Here is a 20,289-nt window from a genome sequence, read left to right on the forward strand (position 1 = left end):
GACTGTGGAAGTCCTCCAAGGGGTCCTTTACTTCTTGAATATGGGAAGGATGAGAGGGTGGTCAGGACTGATTTAAGGCCGAAGACACAATGCCAACCAGTTACATCTAGTTCAGTAACTGCAGTGCGTATCTATAAACTAGTTGATCTCTTTTTAGCTGTGTCACGCTACACTTGAAGACAGTAGATTAGATGGGATCAAGGTGTATTCAGCCCCTTCTGAGGAAAAGTAGCCAGGAGCACAGAGGTCAGGAAACACACAAGAACCTGACTGCATAGTACACAATTTAAGGTACCTCCAGCAATCAAAATTTTTGCCTCTTTCACTGAGTTGACTACTGCCACAAAAATGAACATAGTCTTCTGGGGAACCTTTGTCAACAGCTTAAGCCAATACTCTTGAAGTGTGTATTGGGAAAGGGAAAAGCCAAATAACAGGCAGGTGCTCTCTACACCAGATTTGCCCTCCAGCAGGGCAGTGAGGCATACTGTGGTAAAACCTTAAATAATTCTCAGAATTTTCTGGAAGGCAATCATCAGAGTCCATAGCAGCAGATTATAGGGCAGGCTAATACAGCTCAAGGACATCCAGAAGAGAAAACTGGTTTTCACATAGGGTGGTAACTATTCTGGCACCAGGCCTGCACAAATGTGCTACTTCAGATGAATCCCATAACAGGAATTATGTATGTCTGATGGTCAACTAAAGTTATATTGGAATGAATTAATACAACAAAAATCACAGCTGTGGATTTACATTCCTGACACCCAAGTCATTGCCTGATTTCACTTCATTTATGCCTTCTGTTGTTCGCTCACCCAAGGAAAATTTGTGCAGAATAGCTGTTTGCCATGCAAACAAGGATGTTTACAGGAGAATATAGTTATTCACTACACAGTCAACCAATGTTGACATGAGGTCATCAACCATTTAAGAAGCAGAAGTGATTTCTTATTTTTATGAATGTCAATTGCATTATTGACACCAGTCCAAGAAGAGTTTTCCCATGTCACATGCTTTTTGTTGCTACCAGCCTTTATTTATCCACTCAGATCTTCAACTTTCAGTGAATATTACATAGCAGAAAATTAGAATAGCAGAATGTTTCAGCTTGGCTGGTTTTCACTCTGTCATTGGCACACGAGTAGACGGGCTGTCTCTATACTAAATTTTCACAAAGACGTGATTACCAAAGCAGAAGGCTCTTATATGGGATAAATATGCATGTCATGTTCTGACACTAATGATATGATCACAAACATGGTTACCAAACACCCAAGTACCAGCCAGGAGACTTGCACCTCACAGATGTCTCAGGTGCTCTTGTAGCCAGCAATGTGTCAGGTTTCCTCAGCACAATGCATGCTTGGTAAGTTAATTTTGTTTTTAAAGCCTGTCTTCCAAAAATTGCTTGTTGTATTCTTATTTTTCCATTATGATGTAGAAATATGAAGCAATCTGTAGATTTATATTTTCATTACAAAGGATATCTTCATGATCCTGTGCTTCCAACATGTTACAGTGTAAAGATTTAAAACACCTACTGTTTCTGTCCTAAGGCTGACACTGTGAAGAGGCTAACCCTTTGTTACCTTACATTGGTCCAATCAGTTATATTAAAAAGGGTCAAAGTGTTTTTCACTTTAAGTTTATTAAATTCATCAGCACTAAATCTGTCACTCATAGACAGGGAGGTTTTGAAGAATGCCAGCAGAAATCATATCTAAAAACAAAAGGCTATGTCTTATGTTCACTTTTGGCAAAAAGTATCCGTTTGCTCTTGAAACACAGTCTCTAACAAACTCATTTGAAGTCTTGCTTTGCCTTAGGCTGCAATAAGGAAAAGCATGAGTAAAAAAATCTCCTATGGAAAGCAGCTATTCTGTATTCCTTGCTCTTTCTTCTGCAGGTTTGGAGGGTTGGCTTAGAATAGCATCTGTACAGTTCAGCAAAGAAAAACTGGGAGTTGGGAATATCACAGGAGTCTAACATGTTTTCACGAAGATCAATGTGAGGGTCCCAATAGTCAGTCAGGAGTAGAAATCCTCTTCTCTTGCCAGTGCAGGTGAGCAGTACTGGTGCAGCAGCAATTTCCAGAACACCAGGGAGTTTTTTGCAGATTAGAGGATCACTGTAAAATTTACTATGATACTTTTACTTGATGTGGATACGTACAGGGCTTCAAAGAATTGGAGGGCTTTAGAATTCAGTGAGTGATTTTTCCTATATAAGCCTCTACACTGTTAGCCATGATAGTGACACCACAAACACTAATGTAGGTTATTTTTCATGGATAACCCTTTCTCACATCATATTTCTTTTTAGGATCATCATGACTAAATTAGGAATACAAGGTTGTGAAATTAAGGGATTTTTTTTACATCTGTGAAAACTTCAGGGCCTAATCAACAGTACCATGTCTCCATTACTTTAATATTTATTTAATAAACTTAAGCTTTTTTATCATAATAAATCACTGGGTCAGTAACTTTAAGTTGTCAAATAAATTCCATCACTTAAGTTTTATTTGTAAATTAGTCTTGCAAAGCTGGTTTACAATATGTAATACCCAGGAGAGTAAGTAGCATTGATTGCAAACTATTCAGACAGATGCTGGATGCTGGATTATACATCGTCTTACAACAGGCAATGGAGCATTCAGCCCATCTCCTAATTAACAAACTTTCTTTCAGATTTCTTCACTTATCTGTTCTAGATAGAGTGCAGCTTGCTCTCTGGTTTTGCAAAGGAGCAAAGGGTCCTAGTCCCTGAATGACTTATTGAATGCTTAACTTTCTGAAATGTAAACAATGTAAACTGGACCCTGTAGCAAGGATTGACACTACAAGGTAACTAAGTCTCAGAGAGCACGTCAAATAAAAAGACAATTAGCTCTTTGCAAAGGAACTACAGCAACCCAGTAGTCAGGCAAGTTTGCTCAATTTTTTTAATTGGAGGTGCTAACTAGCAAAAAGAGCATCTTCTGTAACAAAAAGGAGTCAAATATATAAGATGCAGAGAAATTATTTATCCATGTTTTCTTGTATTCATCAGTGATCACGTAAAAGATTGATACAGTACATCTAGCAACTTTAATTTTGTATATATTACATACATACATTACATACATACATTATATATATAAAAAAAAAATAATCAAAGAAAAATAAGGTCTTGGTCTCAGTTCTGTTACAAGTGCTCTCTAAGTATTGATAAATTTAACTTTATTTCCAGTACCATGTCATTGGACTATACTTAAGGATTTTAATAGATTTAGATGCCAGATACTTTCTGAGTATTTTAGCGGTAGTTTGTTCTCTGTTGTTTGCCTTTATTTTCTTTTTTACTCTTACTGTTCAAAATGTATTTTCTATTCTATGGATGTCAATAGCTGTTGTGCTTTTCTAGTGGAAACAAAAAACAGTCCCGTCTTCCTAATTCTTTTCATCAATGCTGTGCACCATTGGAAACTTGTTAGTATATACAAAACTAATTAAATAATTTGAACTATACAAGTATTCATGGCAGGAAGATTCCCTAAAAATGAGCTGAAAATCAGCTTTCTTCTACAATGCGTGATGTATTTTAGAACTGTGCACTGAAAGCTACTGAAATGCACTGTGAACACCTACTGTAAGTAAAATGAGCTTTAAGATCGAATAGCTACTTGGAAGCTGTAAGGTCTTGAAATGTGGCAGAGACGATTCCTGTAATGTGAAGGGATGAAAGCCTTTGTGACTGCAAACTGTGGTTTAAGAGTACATATTTTGGGGTCTGAAAATAAAAAAGAGGTTAAAGCTATTCATCTTCTAGACTGGCAAAACTACCAATATAAGCAAGAAATCTATTTCTCATGATTTCACAGAAAACAAAGTTTCCTCTGAACTCCGCTGACCTGGAGCGGAGGAACTGCTGGTTAGGTTGGCCATACTGATCCTTTCAGTTGTGATATTACCAATAAAACTTAAAGACAAGCACTCAGGTTTAAAGGCCATCAGACACAACATCATTAAATGGAATGTAAACAGGGTCAGCAGATTCTTGCTGGTCCTTGAAATTACACTTGAGCTGTAGCAAAGGCCAGGAAGATGCCCTGTGCACAGACCTCATTAATTGGACTGACAAAATATGTCCATAATAGTAAACTGCTTCCCAAGGCCGATGGGTACAGCATGATCCCATCCACACATCTGCATTCTGGGTTCCCCTCCATTCTCAAAACAGGATCAGCATGACAGACTTCCTGTTGGGATCTGCCCCAACCCATGGTAATTCAATACTTGTGCCAAGGCATTGGCTGGGAAAGTCATAATCGCACAGGGTTGAAATTACTGTAGGGATTGCTGACAACATAATAGTGCATGGGATCAGTGCTAGAGTTTAGATCTGTGCTTTGGCCCTTTTCAGTGTATCAGCATAGCTGAAACATTTACAATATTGGAAGACAGTATATTACTGTAGATGGAGCACCACCGCTTTAATTGAGAGATTCCAGACCAAAACATTTCCAACAATCCGGTCTCATAACAGGACCTTTGTTACAATATCTGCAATGGTGTGATAAAGAGATTCGTATCTTTTAAAAGTTGGGGGCTTTTAACAGTTTAGAAAAGACCCTTTATTCTGTGGAAGAAATCTTTTTACAAACATCAGCTTAACTCATATCTATAACTTCAATCAAAAACAAGTACCTAGAAACAAGTACAAAAATACAAATCAGATTCTGTGTAGTTTAAGAACCCAGTGCCAGAAAGAGACCTGTGCAGTTCTGGGAGTGGTGATGCCTGCACTGTGACTGCAGAAAGTGAAGGAGGAAACGTAGACCAGAATTGGGATAGCTGGCAAGTGGTGCCCTACAGTGCTAAAGGTAGTCAGTAGGACACAGCAGTGAGAGAAATTCAGTGTCTTACGCAGATCTTGGGACCCTCTAGTTGTGTCATTTACAGTTCAATTCAATTCATGTTGCTTTTCCTCTTAAAGTGAAATTTCAGTTCATGCTCCCTAAACTGTTTGTACATGTCATGTCAATTCACAGCTGCCACACCACAAAGATCCAGTTCAGAGGCTCCAAGCTGCAGTCTGGCATCTGAGCTCACAACACTCTGGCATCTGAGCTCTCAAGGTGTTCTTGCCCAAATCCTCTATTCTTGTGTTTGTACAAGGCAGAGAATTCAACAGGGCAAAGGAGCACAAAATGACCTATGTACAATAAAAGGCCTTCACAGGCAGGACACCAGGGATTTCTCCTGATCCTCATCCCTAGAATAAGCCAAGACAATTCAGGCTGAAGCATCAATGTCTTCTCTTTCTTATCTTCAAATCCTGAGTCTAATGTCCCTGCCTGTTCTACCACTGGTTGTGGTATAACCTCACATCTGCCCAGGGCCCTTATGTAGCTGCCATAAAGAAATCACTTGAGTACACTACACACGGAGGGAATGGGGATACAGTTGTATCCACTAAAGCTATGACATCTACTGCATTTACTATACCTCAAATTTTGTCTCCATCTTCTTGTTCCCCACCATGTGCAAACATTTCACCTGCCATAGATGGGGACTGCAAAAGTGATTTATGCTACAAGAAGCAGTCAAAGTCCTGTTTTCTCAAGCACCTTTTCCATCATTCTGTAGTTACTGCCTCTTTCTTTTCCTCTTTCTTGACTTCTTATCTTCTTCATGAACAGCCAGAACACTGAATGACAAGATTCAGAGGGCAAAATCTGTGTTCATGGACTACTTCTTAGCTGTTTGGTAAAAGTAAGAATTATCCTAGTCAGGCTGCAGTGGAGTAAATCAATGTACATTCTGGGATTCACAAGGAAGGCACTGCCTCACTGAATGGCTAAGGCTATTGTATTTAATAGTCTTTAAAGAACTCTCATATTAACATTGTACCATGGCACATAATCTAAAGAACCTCTCAGGGTGATCATTCCAACAATAAAAAGACACACAAAACCAGTTTGCCAAAATGTAGTCATGCATGTCCCAAAATGACGTATCAATCTATGGAATTGCTCTGAAAGAAGATAACTGACTAATATCCTTGACCCTGGGTTTCCAGTGCTCTAGAGCTGCATAAGATCTTATCACAGCCCCAAATGTCTTCTTCATGAAGGCCGACTGAACTGCAGTGCATTTATGACCAGTCATTTTCTGTGTAGTTTCCAGAGAAGCATTTGAGCAGAGTGTGCATTTTTTCCTCAGTTGGCTATTCTCAGCTAAAAAATTGTTTTAGAAATCCTGAACAATAACATAGCCCTTGGGAGAAAAGCTTCTCTGCATTAGTCATCCAGCTGACACTATGAATGATTACATCCAAGCATAAAATTTAATGAGATTTCTCAAAAAATGAGTGACATCTGCATAGCACTCAGGTCCTGGCTAACTGTCATACATTTGTCATCACTGAGGCTTTTGTCCTTTATTAATCCTCTTTCAAGAATGCCTGCTGTTGGAAATGGAAATGCTTTTTAGCAGTCATCCTGCAGACTGTGTAGGAGCACACATCTCAGAAAGCATAATGACACATTGTCATGACTAGGAATGCATTTAAAAGGTTTAAAAAACATGAGAGAACTCTGACAACATAATATATTGAGAATTTAGTGGGAGAAGTCTGCATAAATAAATTTTGCATATTTGTGTATAATCAAGATGCTTGTTCTTTTGCCTATAATACAGGGTCTGTAAACTCTATCAACATTCAGCAAACATGGCAGAAATATTTTCATAAAGGAAAAGTACTAAGATATTTTCCTTTAATTTTTTTTGTTGTTGTTTCTTGAGACAATGATGTAATTCTGAGCCTAGGGCTGCAATTCAGTAAAATCATATGATAGTATCAAAATCCCAGCTTTCCTTTAAACTTTCCCTCATGGCTACAAATAAAAATTTCACTAGTATTTTCCTGCATCAACAGACAGCCTGAAACAATACATAATGGAGATTGAAGATCACCCCATTTTATTAAATTAGCCTCAGGACTTGATATTCTAAGACAAAGGCCTGACCTGGTGCTTCCCATCAAAGAACAACAAACACTTGGCAGAAAGACAGATGTGCAGAGAACACATCTTTCTGACATGTTTCTGCTAGGAGGGAAAGCAAGAACTTTCAACTGCAAATGAAGGTGGGGTACAGAAGGTCAAGAGTCATGAGGTGTCCAAGGGCTGGAACCATTTTACCCCAGCCCTGTTTGTCACTTGATGAAAGGCACTAGCAGCCAAGACAAGCTTCTGAGCAGGAAGAGGAAGGGAAGAGGAGAGTCTTCCCTCTCTGAAGCTGCTTGCCACCCATAGAAGGGAAAAAATTTGATCTTCCCATAACCCAGAGCAGTACCCTGGGCTCCTGCAAGGGGGATTGCAGTGTATTGTGGAGACAATCTTATTCCATCATACATCCTTGAATTGAAGGAATTAAATCCCCTGAATTCCATACATTCATATGTCATTTTCTGCTGCTAATATTTCTAAATGCAATATATTTCCAATATTTTTATGTTGCTCAGTGCTTATAGATCGTTGCCAAGCAAACTGAGGCATGTGTATAGTGTAATTTGCCTTCTCGTTAAAAGGACGTATTGTGTCTTTCACTTTGAAGCTATAGAGACCAACTTTGATGAAACTCTGATATACTGTTGTCACAGTTAATGTAAACATGCTTTTGTTGAAGGTGTATCAGAGGAAACATAAAGCTGTCTCCAGCTGCCAATTACAAAAAAAAAAAAAAAAAACAAAACAAAAAAAAAAAAACAAAAAACAACCCACAAAAAAACCTCCAAAGAAACAAACAAACAAAAAAACAACAACAACAAAACCACCATCTTCGATGATAAGAAAATATAGATTTTTCCTAATTAATTATAGTTATTCATATTATCAATATTTTACAGGAGTACAAAGTCCTCTCCTTCAGGACTTATAGAAAGATTTTAAGTATTACAGAATCAAAGAATCTTAGGAGTTGGAAGGGACCTCAAAAGATCATCCAGTCCAACTCCCCTGCCAGAGCAGGATCAGCTAGAGCACATCACACAGGAACGTGTCCACGTGGGTTTTGAATGTGTCCAGTGAAGGAGACTCCACAACCTCTGGGCAGCCTGTTCCAGTGCTCTGTCACTCTCACAGTAAAGAAGCTTTTTCTTCTCCAAGCTAAAGAGACCCAGCTCCCTCAGCCTTTCCTCATAAGGGAGATGTTCCACTCCCTTAATCATCTTTGTGGCTCTGCGCTGGACTCCTTCAAACAGTTCCCTGTCCTTGAACTGAGGGGCCAGAACTGGACACAATATTCCAGATGTGACCTCACCAAGGCAGAATAGAGGGGGAGGAGAACCTCCCTTGACCTACTAACCACACCCTTTCTAATGCACCCCAGGATGCCATTGGTCTTCTTGGCTACAAGGGCACATTGCTGGCTCATGGTCATCCTCCTGTCCACCAGGACCCCCAGGTCCCTTTCTCCTACACTGCTCTCCAGCAGGTCAGCCCCCAAGCTGTACTGCTCCACGGGGTTGTTCTTTCCCAGATGCAAGACTCTACACTTGCTCTTGTTGAATTCATCAAGTTTCTCCCCATCAAACTCTCCAGCCTGTCCAGGTCTCACTGAATGGCAGCACAGCCTTCTGGTGTGTCAGCCACACTTCCCACTTTAATGTCATCAGCAAACTTGCTGAAGACACACTCTGTTCCCTCATCCAGGTCGCTCATGAAAATATTGAACAGCACCGGTCCCAGTACTGACCCCTGAGGGACTCCACTAGTCACAGACCTCCAACTAGATTCTGCCCCGTTGACCACAACTCTCTGACTTCTTCCTTTCAACCAGTTCATGATCCAGCTCACCAGCTGATCATCAAGACCACACTTCCTCAGCTTAACTACGAGGATGCTGTGGGAGACAGTGTCAAATGCTTTACTGAAATCAAGATAAACCACATCTATTGCTCTACCATCATCTATTCACCTAGTTACTTCTACATAAAAGGCTATAAGGTTGGTCAAACATGACTTCCCCTTGGTAAAATCATGTTGACTGCTCTTAATGACACCCTCATCCTTGATATGCTTAGAGATAGTGCCAAGGACAAGTTGTCCCATCACCTTTCCAGGGATGGAGGTGAGGCTGACCGGTCTGTAGTTAGCTAGGTCCTCCTTATTGCCCTTCTTGTAGACTGGAGTGACATTTGCTATTCTCCAGTCCTTAGACACCTCTCATGTTGCTCATGACTTATCAAAGATGATGGAGAGTGGCCTAACAATGACCTCTGCCAGTTCCCTCAGCACCCGCAGGTGTGTTCCATCTTGACCCATGGATTTATGGATGTCCGGATTGCTTAACTGATTCCTAACCCAATCCTCATCTACCAAAGCAAACTCCTCCTTTGTCCTGACTTCTTCTGGGGCTATAGGGATCTGGGGCTCCTGGGGAGAGTCTGCAGGAGTAAAGATAGAGGGGTTTTTTTTTGCTTTTAATAACTTTCAGTCAAACAATTAATGGCCTTCCAGCAGGATAGCAATCCAGGTGATTTCTCTGAATGAGTGAATTGGAGAAAAAGGATTAATGTTGTATTCTTGATTCAGTTAATAGTAGCAGTATTGCTCTTCAAAAAGCACATTTACTTGTGCTTCATTTTTATCACTATTTGACCTTCCTGGTGACAAGTCTCACATAAAGAGGCAGATGTGATTGTGACTGTTCAGTCTAACCTGGTTGCTTCTTAAAATTTCTCTGTTTTCCCTTTAATTTTAGGTTCAGAACCATTATAACAGAAGATTTTTTAAAAATTGTTTATATTTCTAGTTCTTCTGCTGTTACTCTGACATGTTGGTTGATACTCGCCTGTGTAGCGTTTAAAGACTAAAAAACAAACAGTTTAACAGCAGAAATCATGAAGATTAAATATCTCTGTGATGTAGTTGTGTGCATTTTAACCTTTATATTTGATGGATATTGAACTCCACTGGCTCCCTACAGAATGCCTCTCCTGTATTATTGCTGCTCATCCACAATTATGGTGTGTTCTGTTTGATTATTCCACTTTATTTCTAGGTGCTCCTGGTCCCCCAGGGGTTGTAATAGTGGAGGAAATTACAGACACCACAGCAACACTCTCCTGGAGTCCTGGGGCAGATAATCACAGCCCTATCTCTCTCTACAACCTACAAGCACGCAGTCCATTTTCTCTTGGCTGGCAGACCGTAAAAACAGGTGAGAAAAACTTTCAAATAGCACAAGTAGACTATTCAAAACTCCTACTCATAGCAATAATAACCAGCAGCAACTGCAGGAACAGATGATCTTAAGAGAACAATGATAAATTAAAAGCACTGATTTTTTTTTCTTTTTTCTTTTTTTCATTCCTTTTTCGTTACTTAGCAACAGCTCTGGAAGGACAACACAAAGACACCCACCATGATGCATCTGTGAATAAGCAGAAAGCTCTTCCCTATACCCTTCAACCTGTGTCTTTTCAGGAGTACCACAGTGCCAAAAACCTATCTGTGATTTCTGACATATTAGATCCTTGATGCCTGTCATTCCTAAGAGCCATACTGTACCACAAATTCTACTTGCCATTGAGACACTGCATGTGAGCTGCAGACTTCTGAGTGACCTACCCATTTCTTTTTCTGCAGTTCCAGATGTGATAAGTGGTGACATGGAGTCTGCTATGGCTGTTGAACTGAACCCTTGGGTGGAGTATGAGTTCAGAGTTGTAGCAACCAACAAAATCGGGACGGGAGACCCTAGTACACCATCACGAGTGATCAGAACCAATGAAGCAGGTAAGAAGAGGATAAAGGGGTTAATTTTCCAGGACTATCAGAAACAAGAACTACTTTACTATGTTAATATAACTATTCATTTCTCCCGCCTACACATCTTGTGTGTTCAGTCATCACTGTTACAGGGTGATATTCTTTGTAATGGGGAGCCAGTTTGTTTTCATTACTCGAATATTGTTTAATTTAGAGAAATTTCTAATAAACCCACTCCCTGCTATCTTACTCAATCCAGCCTGCCTTACTCTTCATCTTATACTTAAGCTATTTCTGTCTGCCCTTTGGCAGGCTTTCATTGCTCTTTGACTTCAGGCTGCTTGTCCCTCTCCACACAACTCCTTCCAAGCAACGTTTTCCCCCTTATTTTTCATAAAGTCTCTCCTTGAAGGTGCATAGAGTGTTTACAGCAAGATAGGAAAGCCATAGGAAACTGCTTAGTTTTAAATAACTTTTGATCTGTGCTCATTTGTCATGCACACTCTACCATGAATTCTTAGCACATTTTAAAAAAATTAATTGTATTTCTGACTGGGATGGTACTGTGGGAGCCCAGGAGAAATGTTGTGTATCCTGTTTGGGTTCCCTTGAAAATTGCAGTGGTCTTGGAAAGTTTGGAATCATTACCAGTAACTTGGGCAGAATGAAGGGGGATAAAGAAGGACTGAGAATCTGAAAAAAATTCCTAGGCTGCTAGAAAGAAAAGTTTCAAGAGGCAGAAAGAGATAGATGTAGGGTTTTAACAAGCCTCAGAAGAGGATTATACCTCTAAACACTTCTAGGTTATTCTTCATTCTTCTTTGTTATTAAGGAGACTTAGAAAGTTTTTGGGTTTTTTTAATGTTTCTTCAGCTGAATAATTTGCAAAAGGTTTATTATAATACAGAAGAGTACAAAATTAAAAGATTCCACTTGAATTTGAAAGTATAACTGATTTTGTAGTTGTGAATAATCTACATTAATATAGCAGTTTTGTTTCACTTTGTTTTCTGATTCAGAGAGATTATAAGAATTATAAATGGCAATGTCAAAATGTGTCTGCCTCTCTAATTCTGAAATAAAATTGTTATCTTTTAAGATGTGTTAATCTTGTGTCTCAGCTCCATAGTTCATTGCTCTGTATATATGCCACCCATAAACACTCACTGCGGGAATGTTGAGGCTGTTTTTATTAGACAGAACCACAGAATCAACTGAATAATTGGGGCTCTAGGAGGTCTTCGAAGAACTCCAGTCCAGCTTCCTGCTCAGTGCTGGGTAAACTGACTTCAGAGCAGGTTGCTCAGATCTTTGCACATTTGAGACTTTGTAACCTCCAAGAGGGAGACTGCACATCCCCTCTGGGCAACCTGTGCCAGCAGTTAACTAATCTTATAGTAATTTATCTTTCAATATATTCAGCCAGAACTCCCCCTATTTCAGCTTATGTCCACTGTCTCTTGCCCTCCCACCTGCACCACTATGAAGAGTCTAGATTTGTCTCCCCAGGGACCTCCCTGTAGGCACTGAAGAGCTGTTGTTAGGTCCCCCAAATCCATTTTGCTTCAGGCTGAAAAAGCCCAGCTCCTCAGGCCTCTCCTCAAAAGGCCAGTGCTCCAGCCCTACTATGCCAGTGACGTTCACTGAACTTGCTGTAGTTGATCAGTGTGTTTCTTGCTGTGGCAACCAGAATTGGATGTGCCATTTCAGATGAAGTCTAACAAAACTATCTACAGTTGTAATAAGACATACTCTTTTTTTTCTTCTTCTTTTTTTTTTTTTTTTCCTTAAATAACTGTGTATCTGATTTAAATTTCACTGTGCAATCACAGAACTGCACTGAAGTGATTTGATTCCCATTCATGCATGTGGTAGGATGCTAACTTTCCATCTGTCCTCCTCATCTTCTGCAAGCACCCCACAATGTGAAGCTCGATTACTTTATAGCTGAAGTTTCAGATGCTACAGACTTTGTTCCGTTAAGAACTTTTTCCTGGCCTCCAGACACTCCTGAAGTCCAGAGCCTGTTCAGCTCTGTCCTCTGACACAGCTTTTACAGTAACCGTGTGAATTATCACCCTTGGCAATAATGTTCAGATGCCAAAGAAACAGGAAAGGTAGCAATAACTTTCATTGGGTTTCCTCTATGGTTTTCCAAATCTGCACATTACTATCTGTCTTTGTGTATTACCCAGTGATCTATTATTTTTCAGAATCTATTACTATTTTTCATCTGAAAGCTTCAAGGGAAAATCTCTATTAATGTGAGCTCGAGTTCTAATATATTATTTAATCCATGTATGCGAAAGGACATTATACTTCAGGAAAAACAAAGCACCAGCCTCTCTACTTATGGCCCAGGCAGAGTAACCTGGATGTTTGCTGTGTTGTCACATGAGCCCCACAACTGAAAACAGACTCCACCTGCACTTGGTAAAATTCCAGAAATATCAGTCTCCTAGCAGACAGAGTGACTGTGGCTCATCTCAGGTGAGAGCTGAGATGCACAAGGCTGAACGACAGCTATGTAGACAACCCACAGAGACAGCAAATGTGTGATTCTACTTCCAGTATTTTATACTTAAGTGGAAATCAGCATCTGTAATTTAATGGCACAAGCTAATTTAACAAGAGACTGAAGTCTTTTTCTCTCCCCACACCTCACTTATTTTATCACTTCTTCCCCAAGATGGTAACAACATTTTATGTTAATCCATTATCTAAAAATACCCATGGAAGCAGTACTTGGGATGGTGTAAGGAAATCAACAGAATAATAAACAGGTTTTCACTTGCTTTAATTTTCTAATTAAACCCTAATCTTGTTACTTAGTTCATATTTAGTTAACATGATTGCTTTTCATAGCTGCTTTCATTGGAATGGATAATACTGCAATTTTCTGGCACATCTAACTTATAGCCAGCTGCTGCATTTCTGTCAGGTCTAGCCTTGATACATATTTTAGAGGTCCACAAGGTGAAAAGAGCCAGTAATGTGAATTTAAACATTTCTGGCATTCCACTAAGGCAGTCGGGCATTCGAAGCCTGGGGGCAAAGCATCAATTACATTATCTATTCATGGGGAATCATGGGGAGAGAGAAATTGAGTAGAAGCAAAGTTTAACCTGCTAATCATGCATGCAAACTTAATTTTATGAGGTAACAATATAATGCACTCTATTAGTAGCAGATTGTACAAAGGCTTTGTTCTTAATAAGTCCTTATTTTCCATTAAGTCACTGTTATTCTCAGCCAGAATTCCTTCATAGCATAACAAGAAATGCCTCTCTCTCAGGAAGAAAGTTACCTGGTTTAGACTGGCTTTGTTTTAGGGTTTCTTTTGGTGATGGTGTTGTTTTATTTGTTTGTGACCTGTATAAAAGAAGTTTCAGCTTTTCCCACTATCATTACTATTGCTCTAGAAAAAATTAATAACCTGCTGTATCTTTGACATTTGCAGATGATTACCTGGACTGTTAAATCTTTTGTAGAAAAAGTGCCTTTCCATAGGAAAAAAAAAAATAAGAGAAGGTAAAGTAGATGGCAGTCATTGACTGCATGGGTATATTTAGAAAAAATAAAGAAATAAAGGCTACTAACACATAATATTGCAGTCTCAAACTAATAAGCAGTATATATTGACAAAGGATCCAAATGTGCGTGCTACTACAAGACGTAGGAACTGGGTCTCTGGCATATATGCCACAGCGTTTGAGGTTTCAGTCTTATGTGTAATGATTCGTAAGCTATTAATTTGGAGTCCCACAGCCACGCATGACACTACTATCAGTGAACAGAACTGAATTCTCCCATTAAATGACAAATATTAAAAATATGGAGGAAATAATAACAACAGAAATGCAGATCCTAAGACCACTTGGGGCATCTTCACTTTCCAGTAGCTGAATAAGGTGTATCATAGAATCATAGAATGACTTGGATTGGAAAGGACCTTAAAGATCATCTAGTTCCATGCCCCTTGCATAGGCAGGGACACCTCCCACTAGACCAGGTTGCTCAGAGCCCCATATGCTTCTGACAGCATGTCATTCCTGAACAGATGAGATGTGAATTTTTTTCCTGGGATGATAAGAACTTGAGGGCTCCCCCTTTCACACAGTGAAAGTGTTTTCATTTAACATCCCTCTGTTTCCCAGATGTGTACTGCAGGAGATATAGATATATAGATATGTAGATATATAGATATCAACATAGATATATAGATATCAACATAGACATATAGAGGAAAACAATCAAGCAGGAAAAGAAATCAACCTGCTGGATGTGTTGTTGCTTTAGTCCTCACATTAAGAAGTTCTTTGAGCAGGTGAGAAATCTTTTCCCCCACTCATACCTTTTCCACAGCTCAGAAGAGTTAGTTGATTTTCAAACTACTTCTGTATCTTAAAAGATACAGAAAGCTCTAAAAGAAATGGATAAATGTAATTGTATCTTGAGCAAAAATTTTCTTGAGGACTAAAGCCACATTTAATAATTCATCTCCCAAAAAAGTATAGCAATATCAATATTTTGCTTAATTTTACTTTATTTGACAAGATGTTTCAGAATTCATACAGAAGACTTCCATGTGGAAAGTATCTTCGTTAATGCAGGATTCAAGCAGAGTAAGAGAAAGCTTATAATTATAGAACTGAGATTGAGGAAATCTGGACTCAATTGATTATCAAAAACTGTCAATTTAGGCAGGTCATGTTAGCATTTTGAACCCTAAAAACACGTCAGTAAGGTTCTTTCTTCTCTTTCCCTTTCTTCTATCTCACCTATTCAGGTTGCAAAGTTAAAGGATAGGGTCTAAATCTAGCTACATGTTTCTAAAGCAATAATACACTAATCAGTTATAATCTTGGCTGCTAATTTTTTTTTTTCTGCAGAAAAAATTAAGACACTACAAAATTCAGAATCTGTCATTTCTCTTTGTAATAAACAAAACACAGAGAAATTTAAAAAGTCACTTGAGATTTCCTTGAAAAAAGACAAAACATAAATATTTTAAAATTATTAATTATTCATTCAATAACATTTTTCAAATTTCTTTACAAGATTGGAATGTTAAAAAGAGGATAAACTGTTTTTCAAATTCAGTTTCTACAGGTTCAATGTGACATTTTATTCTCATTTCTATAAGGAAAAGAATCTAGACATGAAGCACTTTAAAAGATTTTTTCAGTTAACTCAACTGAAGTAAAAATTGGGGAGAATAAAACTGATTTTAAATAAAACTTCGATTCTCTTTGTTTTCTTTAGCAAATTAGAAGTAAAACAATAATTTTGGATAAAAAAATCTTTAAAATCCCTGTCAACGTGAAACAAAATACTGTCATTTGTTTTTCTGGTATTATTTTTTTTATTTTTAAATAAAACTGAAGTAGAATTCAACTTATACTTACTTTTTAAAAACAAGTGTCTATTTTTCATTTGTTATAATGTCAAAATGAAATATTTTGCCCAAAAGTGAGTAGCCAAAAGAGATTTTTAAAACTCTAAAATAAAAACCTAAGCAAAAACTACTGCTTTTCATGCATTTTAACTTGTAATAGTAAGATATGAATTATTTAAAAAATGGCCATGGCTTCATGTATAAACCCCCATCTGGTTACCTTGTCTTTCAGAATACATTTTTCAGTGCTTTTTGTTGTTCTCGTTACTGGAAAGGCAGAGAGACTTGGTGTTTAACTCCCAACCTTACCAGTGGAAGAAGAAATAAAAAGAAGAGTTGACCTTATCCCAAACAGTTTAGTTTTAAGAATAAACCAGGAGACAAGTGAAAATAGGTAGCTGGCAAAGGGGCTAATGAGAAGGCTTTGATCAGAATTGCAGACATACAATCAAGCTAAGTATAGTCACATTTTATGATCCTAGGGACCACTGTTAAGCCAAGGAGTGATCCATTTTCCAGTAGGTGGCATTCTCTTATCTTCTTGTTAAATTATACTATCAACACAACAAAGAGCTCTTTGCTGCTACTTGGAGTGTATTTATTTAGAAGAAACAATGGTGAATTTCTCTATTTTGATAAACACTAAAGAAAAGAGGTTCTAATGTCCTTGTACCCCAGACACGTGGATTGTGTATCCAGGAACTAAGTTTAGTCATCATTGTTGCATAAGTGCATCATCCTTGGGTAAGTGCATCTCCATGAGTGTCACTGCCAAGAATTAACAACTTAGAGATTGGGAAGTCACTAATTGCATGGCAATAAATTTAGCTTATGAGTAAGTAAATTCAGATATAACGCTGATAAAAAGGTGATGCTGCTAAAAGGGTTGCTAATAATTAATCTTGGAGCGTGGAAAAAAAAATTCTTTTAATAGTTTTCTTCATTTAAGATTTAGTCATTTCAAAATGTCCCCCTCTGTGTATGCTCTGCTTTGCTGCAGTGCAAAGGATATTTAATCCTTTGACATATTTATTGTTTTAATGGTTATTCAATTGAGATAGTTTTGCTGTGTAAATGTACTTTATAGTTTGATGGAAAAGAAGTCCTTCATATTGACAGTTTTATTCTTTTAACGTTTACTCATTTAAATAGGGCTTCACTCTGCAAAGCTGTTAACAAGAAAAGTTTAGAAAGAGAACACTGCTGGTTAAATAAGTCCATCATTTTGGATGTTTCAAAGAAGTACAGCATACTCTCTCATCAGTAATGTGGCAACTACCTAAAATCTTCATTTTCATTTATTATAGTCTAAGAGTAAACAAAACAAAAAAATAAATAGAATCACAGAATTATAGAGCGGTCTGGGTTGGAAGGGACCTTTAAAGGTCATCCATCTGGTTCAACCCTGCTGCAGTGAGCCAAGACATCTTCAACTAGACCAGGTTTCCCAGAGCCCCATCCAACCTGACCTTTAACTTTAGCAACCTGTTCCAGTGTTTCACTACCCTTATCGTAAGAAAATTCTTCCTTATATCTGATCTAAATCTACTGTCTTTTAGTATAATACCATTATTCCTTGTCCTATTGCTGCAGGCAGATTTGTCCCCACATAAATTTAACACAAACTCTTGTCCTAGAAATCAAGAGAAAAATGGGTGCTAAACATCGTTTTAATGTTAGAGAAGGCGTCATTACATTTGCATGTTAGTTGACTGGCAGATGATCCTTCATCTGCATCTTTTCACTGTAGAACATTCATCCCAGCATCACATACTGACTATTTTTTGGTTTGGGGTTCTTGGTTTTTTTTTTTAACCAGAGGACAATCCCTCACCATTCAATATTGTATAATTCTGTTCCTGAAAGGAAAATTTGAGTAACATTTTTGCCATGTAAAGATTAGATCTTAGTTTAAACTAGCTCATGTCGCTAGTCAGTAGAGTCTAAACAATCCTCCCCATTGTTTAGACAGTTGTCTTTGGATGGGATGAACCACTCTAAAGCTCTCCATTCACTGGAGAAGGAGCCTGGCAGACAAAAGATGAAGTCATCATGTTTGCCACATGACTGCAGCTTTGTTGGAGATAGATGTTTCACATATTAGAAATCTCCCCTATCAGTCTGCTATGAACCACAGATAAAAGGGCTCTTATTCCATTTCCAAAAGTGTAAATCAGAAGACATTAATAAGCTTTATGGGTTTGCATCATTTATGAGGAAAAAAAAACCACCAAAACCACCAAAAAAAAAGCAAACCAGAATTGGGCTTATGTTCTTTAAAGGATAATTCAGAGTTCAAAAAGCCACTACACAAATGAATTCTGAAATTGCATTTGAACTTCCAGGATCTAGTAAAAACTGTGCTTTCATTGAACTTAAGCTGTTAATGATCAATATGGGAAATAGAGAAGACTGTGTACATTTATTTATATTTACTTTTCTTTGTATAGTTCAAAGGCACAATGCTACTCAATAAAGAAGCTAAACAGCATGCTGTAAGGCCTTAAGAGTTAATGCCTTACAGTACACTTCTACCAATGACCTGTGTGCTTCTGTAAAGAATAAGAGAAAGTTTGTATCTTAAGACATATTTAATAAAATAAAGAATGCAGGCATTACATGCTCAAGACATCAGTCATTTTAGAAGCTTCCTTAGATGCACTGTGAGGTAAAAGAAATCATAACATTCCAGTGGAACAATTAAGATTTCTGAAGTTTTACAAAATATAACTCAGTTCTCATTGATGATGATAGTTATAATTTCTTTTAAATAATTTCATCCCCTCCTTGTATGTTCTATTAAAGGTATAATAATGATCTCAGTTTTTGAAGAACTGTGCATAGTACTGCTTCCAGCAATTTGCAGGAAATTACAGGGGGTGTTTAAGGATAGTTACTTTAAAATTGCTGAGAATTGGTTCTCTGGTAAAGCATATGAGAAGAGATTTATAAGAACTAAAACCTTAGAAATCACTAATGATCTGGGAAGTAGTAAAGATGCAGTACTTGTGTCCTAACACTTTATCTGAAGTCTGAAATATGTCAGGTCCCCTGGGATTTGATTTTGAGTTTTCAGTTTGAAAAATACAAATGTTACCAAGATACTTCATATTTTATCTCTTAGTTGATCTGTACAGTGAAGTTTTTACTAATATGCAGAAGACATTGTGCATGAGCAGCTTCTTATTCCATTATTTTTCTTTTCAGCTTATGCTTTGTTTGCATTTACCAACTGTGAAATTCTCTGAAATGAAACTTGAGCAAATTTTCTTTACCACAGAGTGCTATGTTTGTTATTTCTATTCTGATTTAACAGCCTCTTGTGATTCTGTGATTCTTCTGCAGCAAATTACTACTATGGGGACAACTTCAATAACTTGGACATTATGTTTTGTTTTTATTTTCTTTCCTTTTCACTCACAGTTCCAAAGACACCCCCAGCTAATGTAAGTGGCAGAAGTGGAAGGCGACATGAATTAGTAATAGCATGGGAGGTAAGGGACTTTTCTGATTAAAGGTTTTGTTTTGTTTTTACTTCTTTTAGTGCAAAGTAAAAAATACTGTACTGGGGTTTCCTTACAGCAAATTTTGGCAAGACAAGAACAAAAAATACTGTTCTTTAAATATGCTCTAAATTTTCAAAGTAATTTGCATTTTCATGTGGTTTGAGTAGCAGGCATTATGTTTAAATCTAACCCACCTAGCAGCAGCTCCAAATTTGTACAAATTCATCAGTCTTTTCTTCCTGATCTACAGCTTGGGTTGATTTGACTTTTCTGGATGTTGTGTAAAAGCTATATCAGATGAAATAATAGCTAAAGGAAGGAAAGCTTTGTAACTTTTTAAAGCAGAAGGCTGCTATAAGGTCTCCTTGAAGCCTTCTCTTCTCCAGGCTGAAAATGCATATTTGTATGTACTATTCATATTGTGTGTTTACAGTGTTTGCTAAGTGACTGGAGTGGGAAACTACTGGAGTGTGTTACATTTCCTTCTCTGTCCAGGGTCAAAGTTGGATAACACTCCAACAACTCACTACAAACTAGTATGCTGTCTGGTTTAGCCACTGTACTTCCATAGGATACAAACACAGTGTACAAGAACAGTGTAAGTTAGCACAACTCCAGAACAG

At 37.9% G+C, this 20,289-nt stretch overlaps 1 protein-coding gene across 3 annotated transcripts in view; it reads left to right on the plus strand.

The window, feature by feature from the left end:
• The window catches only part of CNTN5 (contactin 5), a 628,741-nt gene that overhangs the window by 584,642 nt on the left and 23,810 nt on the right, over positions 1–20,289 (plus strand). For 2 of the 3 annotated variants that reach the window (XM_051643085.1, XM_051643094.1), the window contains 3 exons: positions 10,053–10,211; positions 10,640–10,789; positions 19,584–19,654. In XM_051643085.1, coding sequence (XP_051499045.1) covers positions 10,053–10,211; positions 10,640–10,789; positions 19,584–19,654 — 380 coding nt within the window. The remainder of the gene's footprint in view (positions 1–10,052; positions 10,212–10,639; positions 10,790–19,583; positions 19,655–20,289) is intronic. The other variant, XM_051643105.1, reaches the window with a different exon arrangement.

This window comes from Apus apus, chromosome 1 (genome assembly GCF_020740795.1).
Source record: "Apus apus isolate bApuApu2 chromosome 1, bApuApu2.pri.cur, whole genome shotgun sequence".
In the NCBI taxonomy this organism is placed as follows: Eukaryota; Metazoa; Chordata; class Aves; order Apodiformes; family Apodidae; genus Apus; species Apus apus.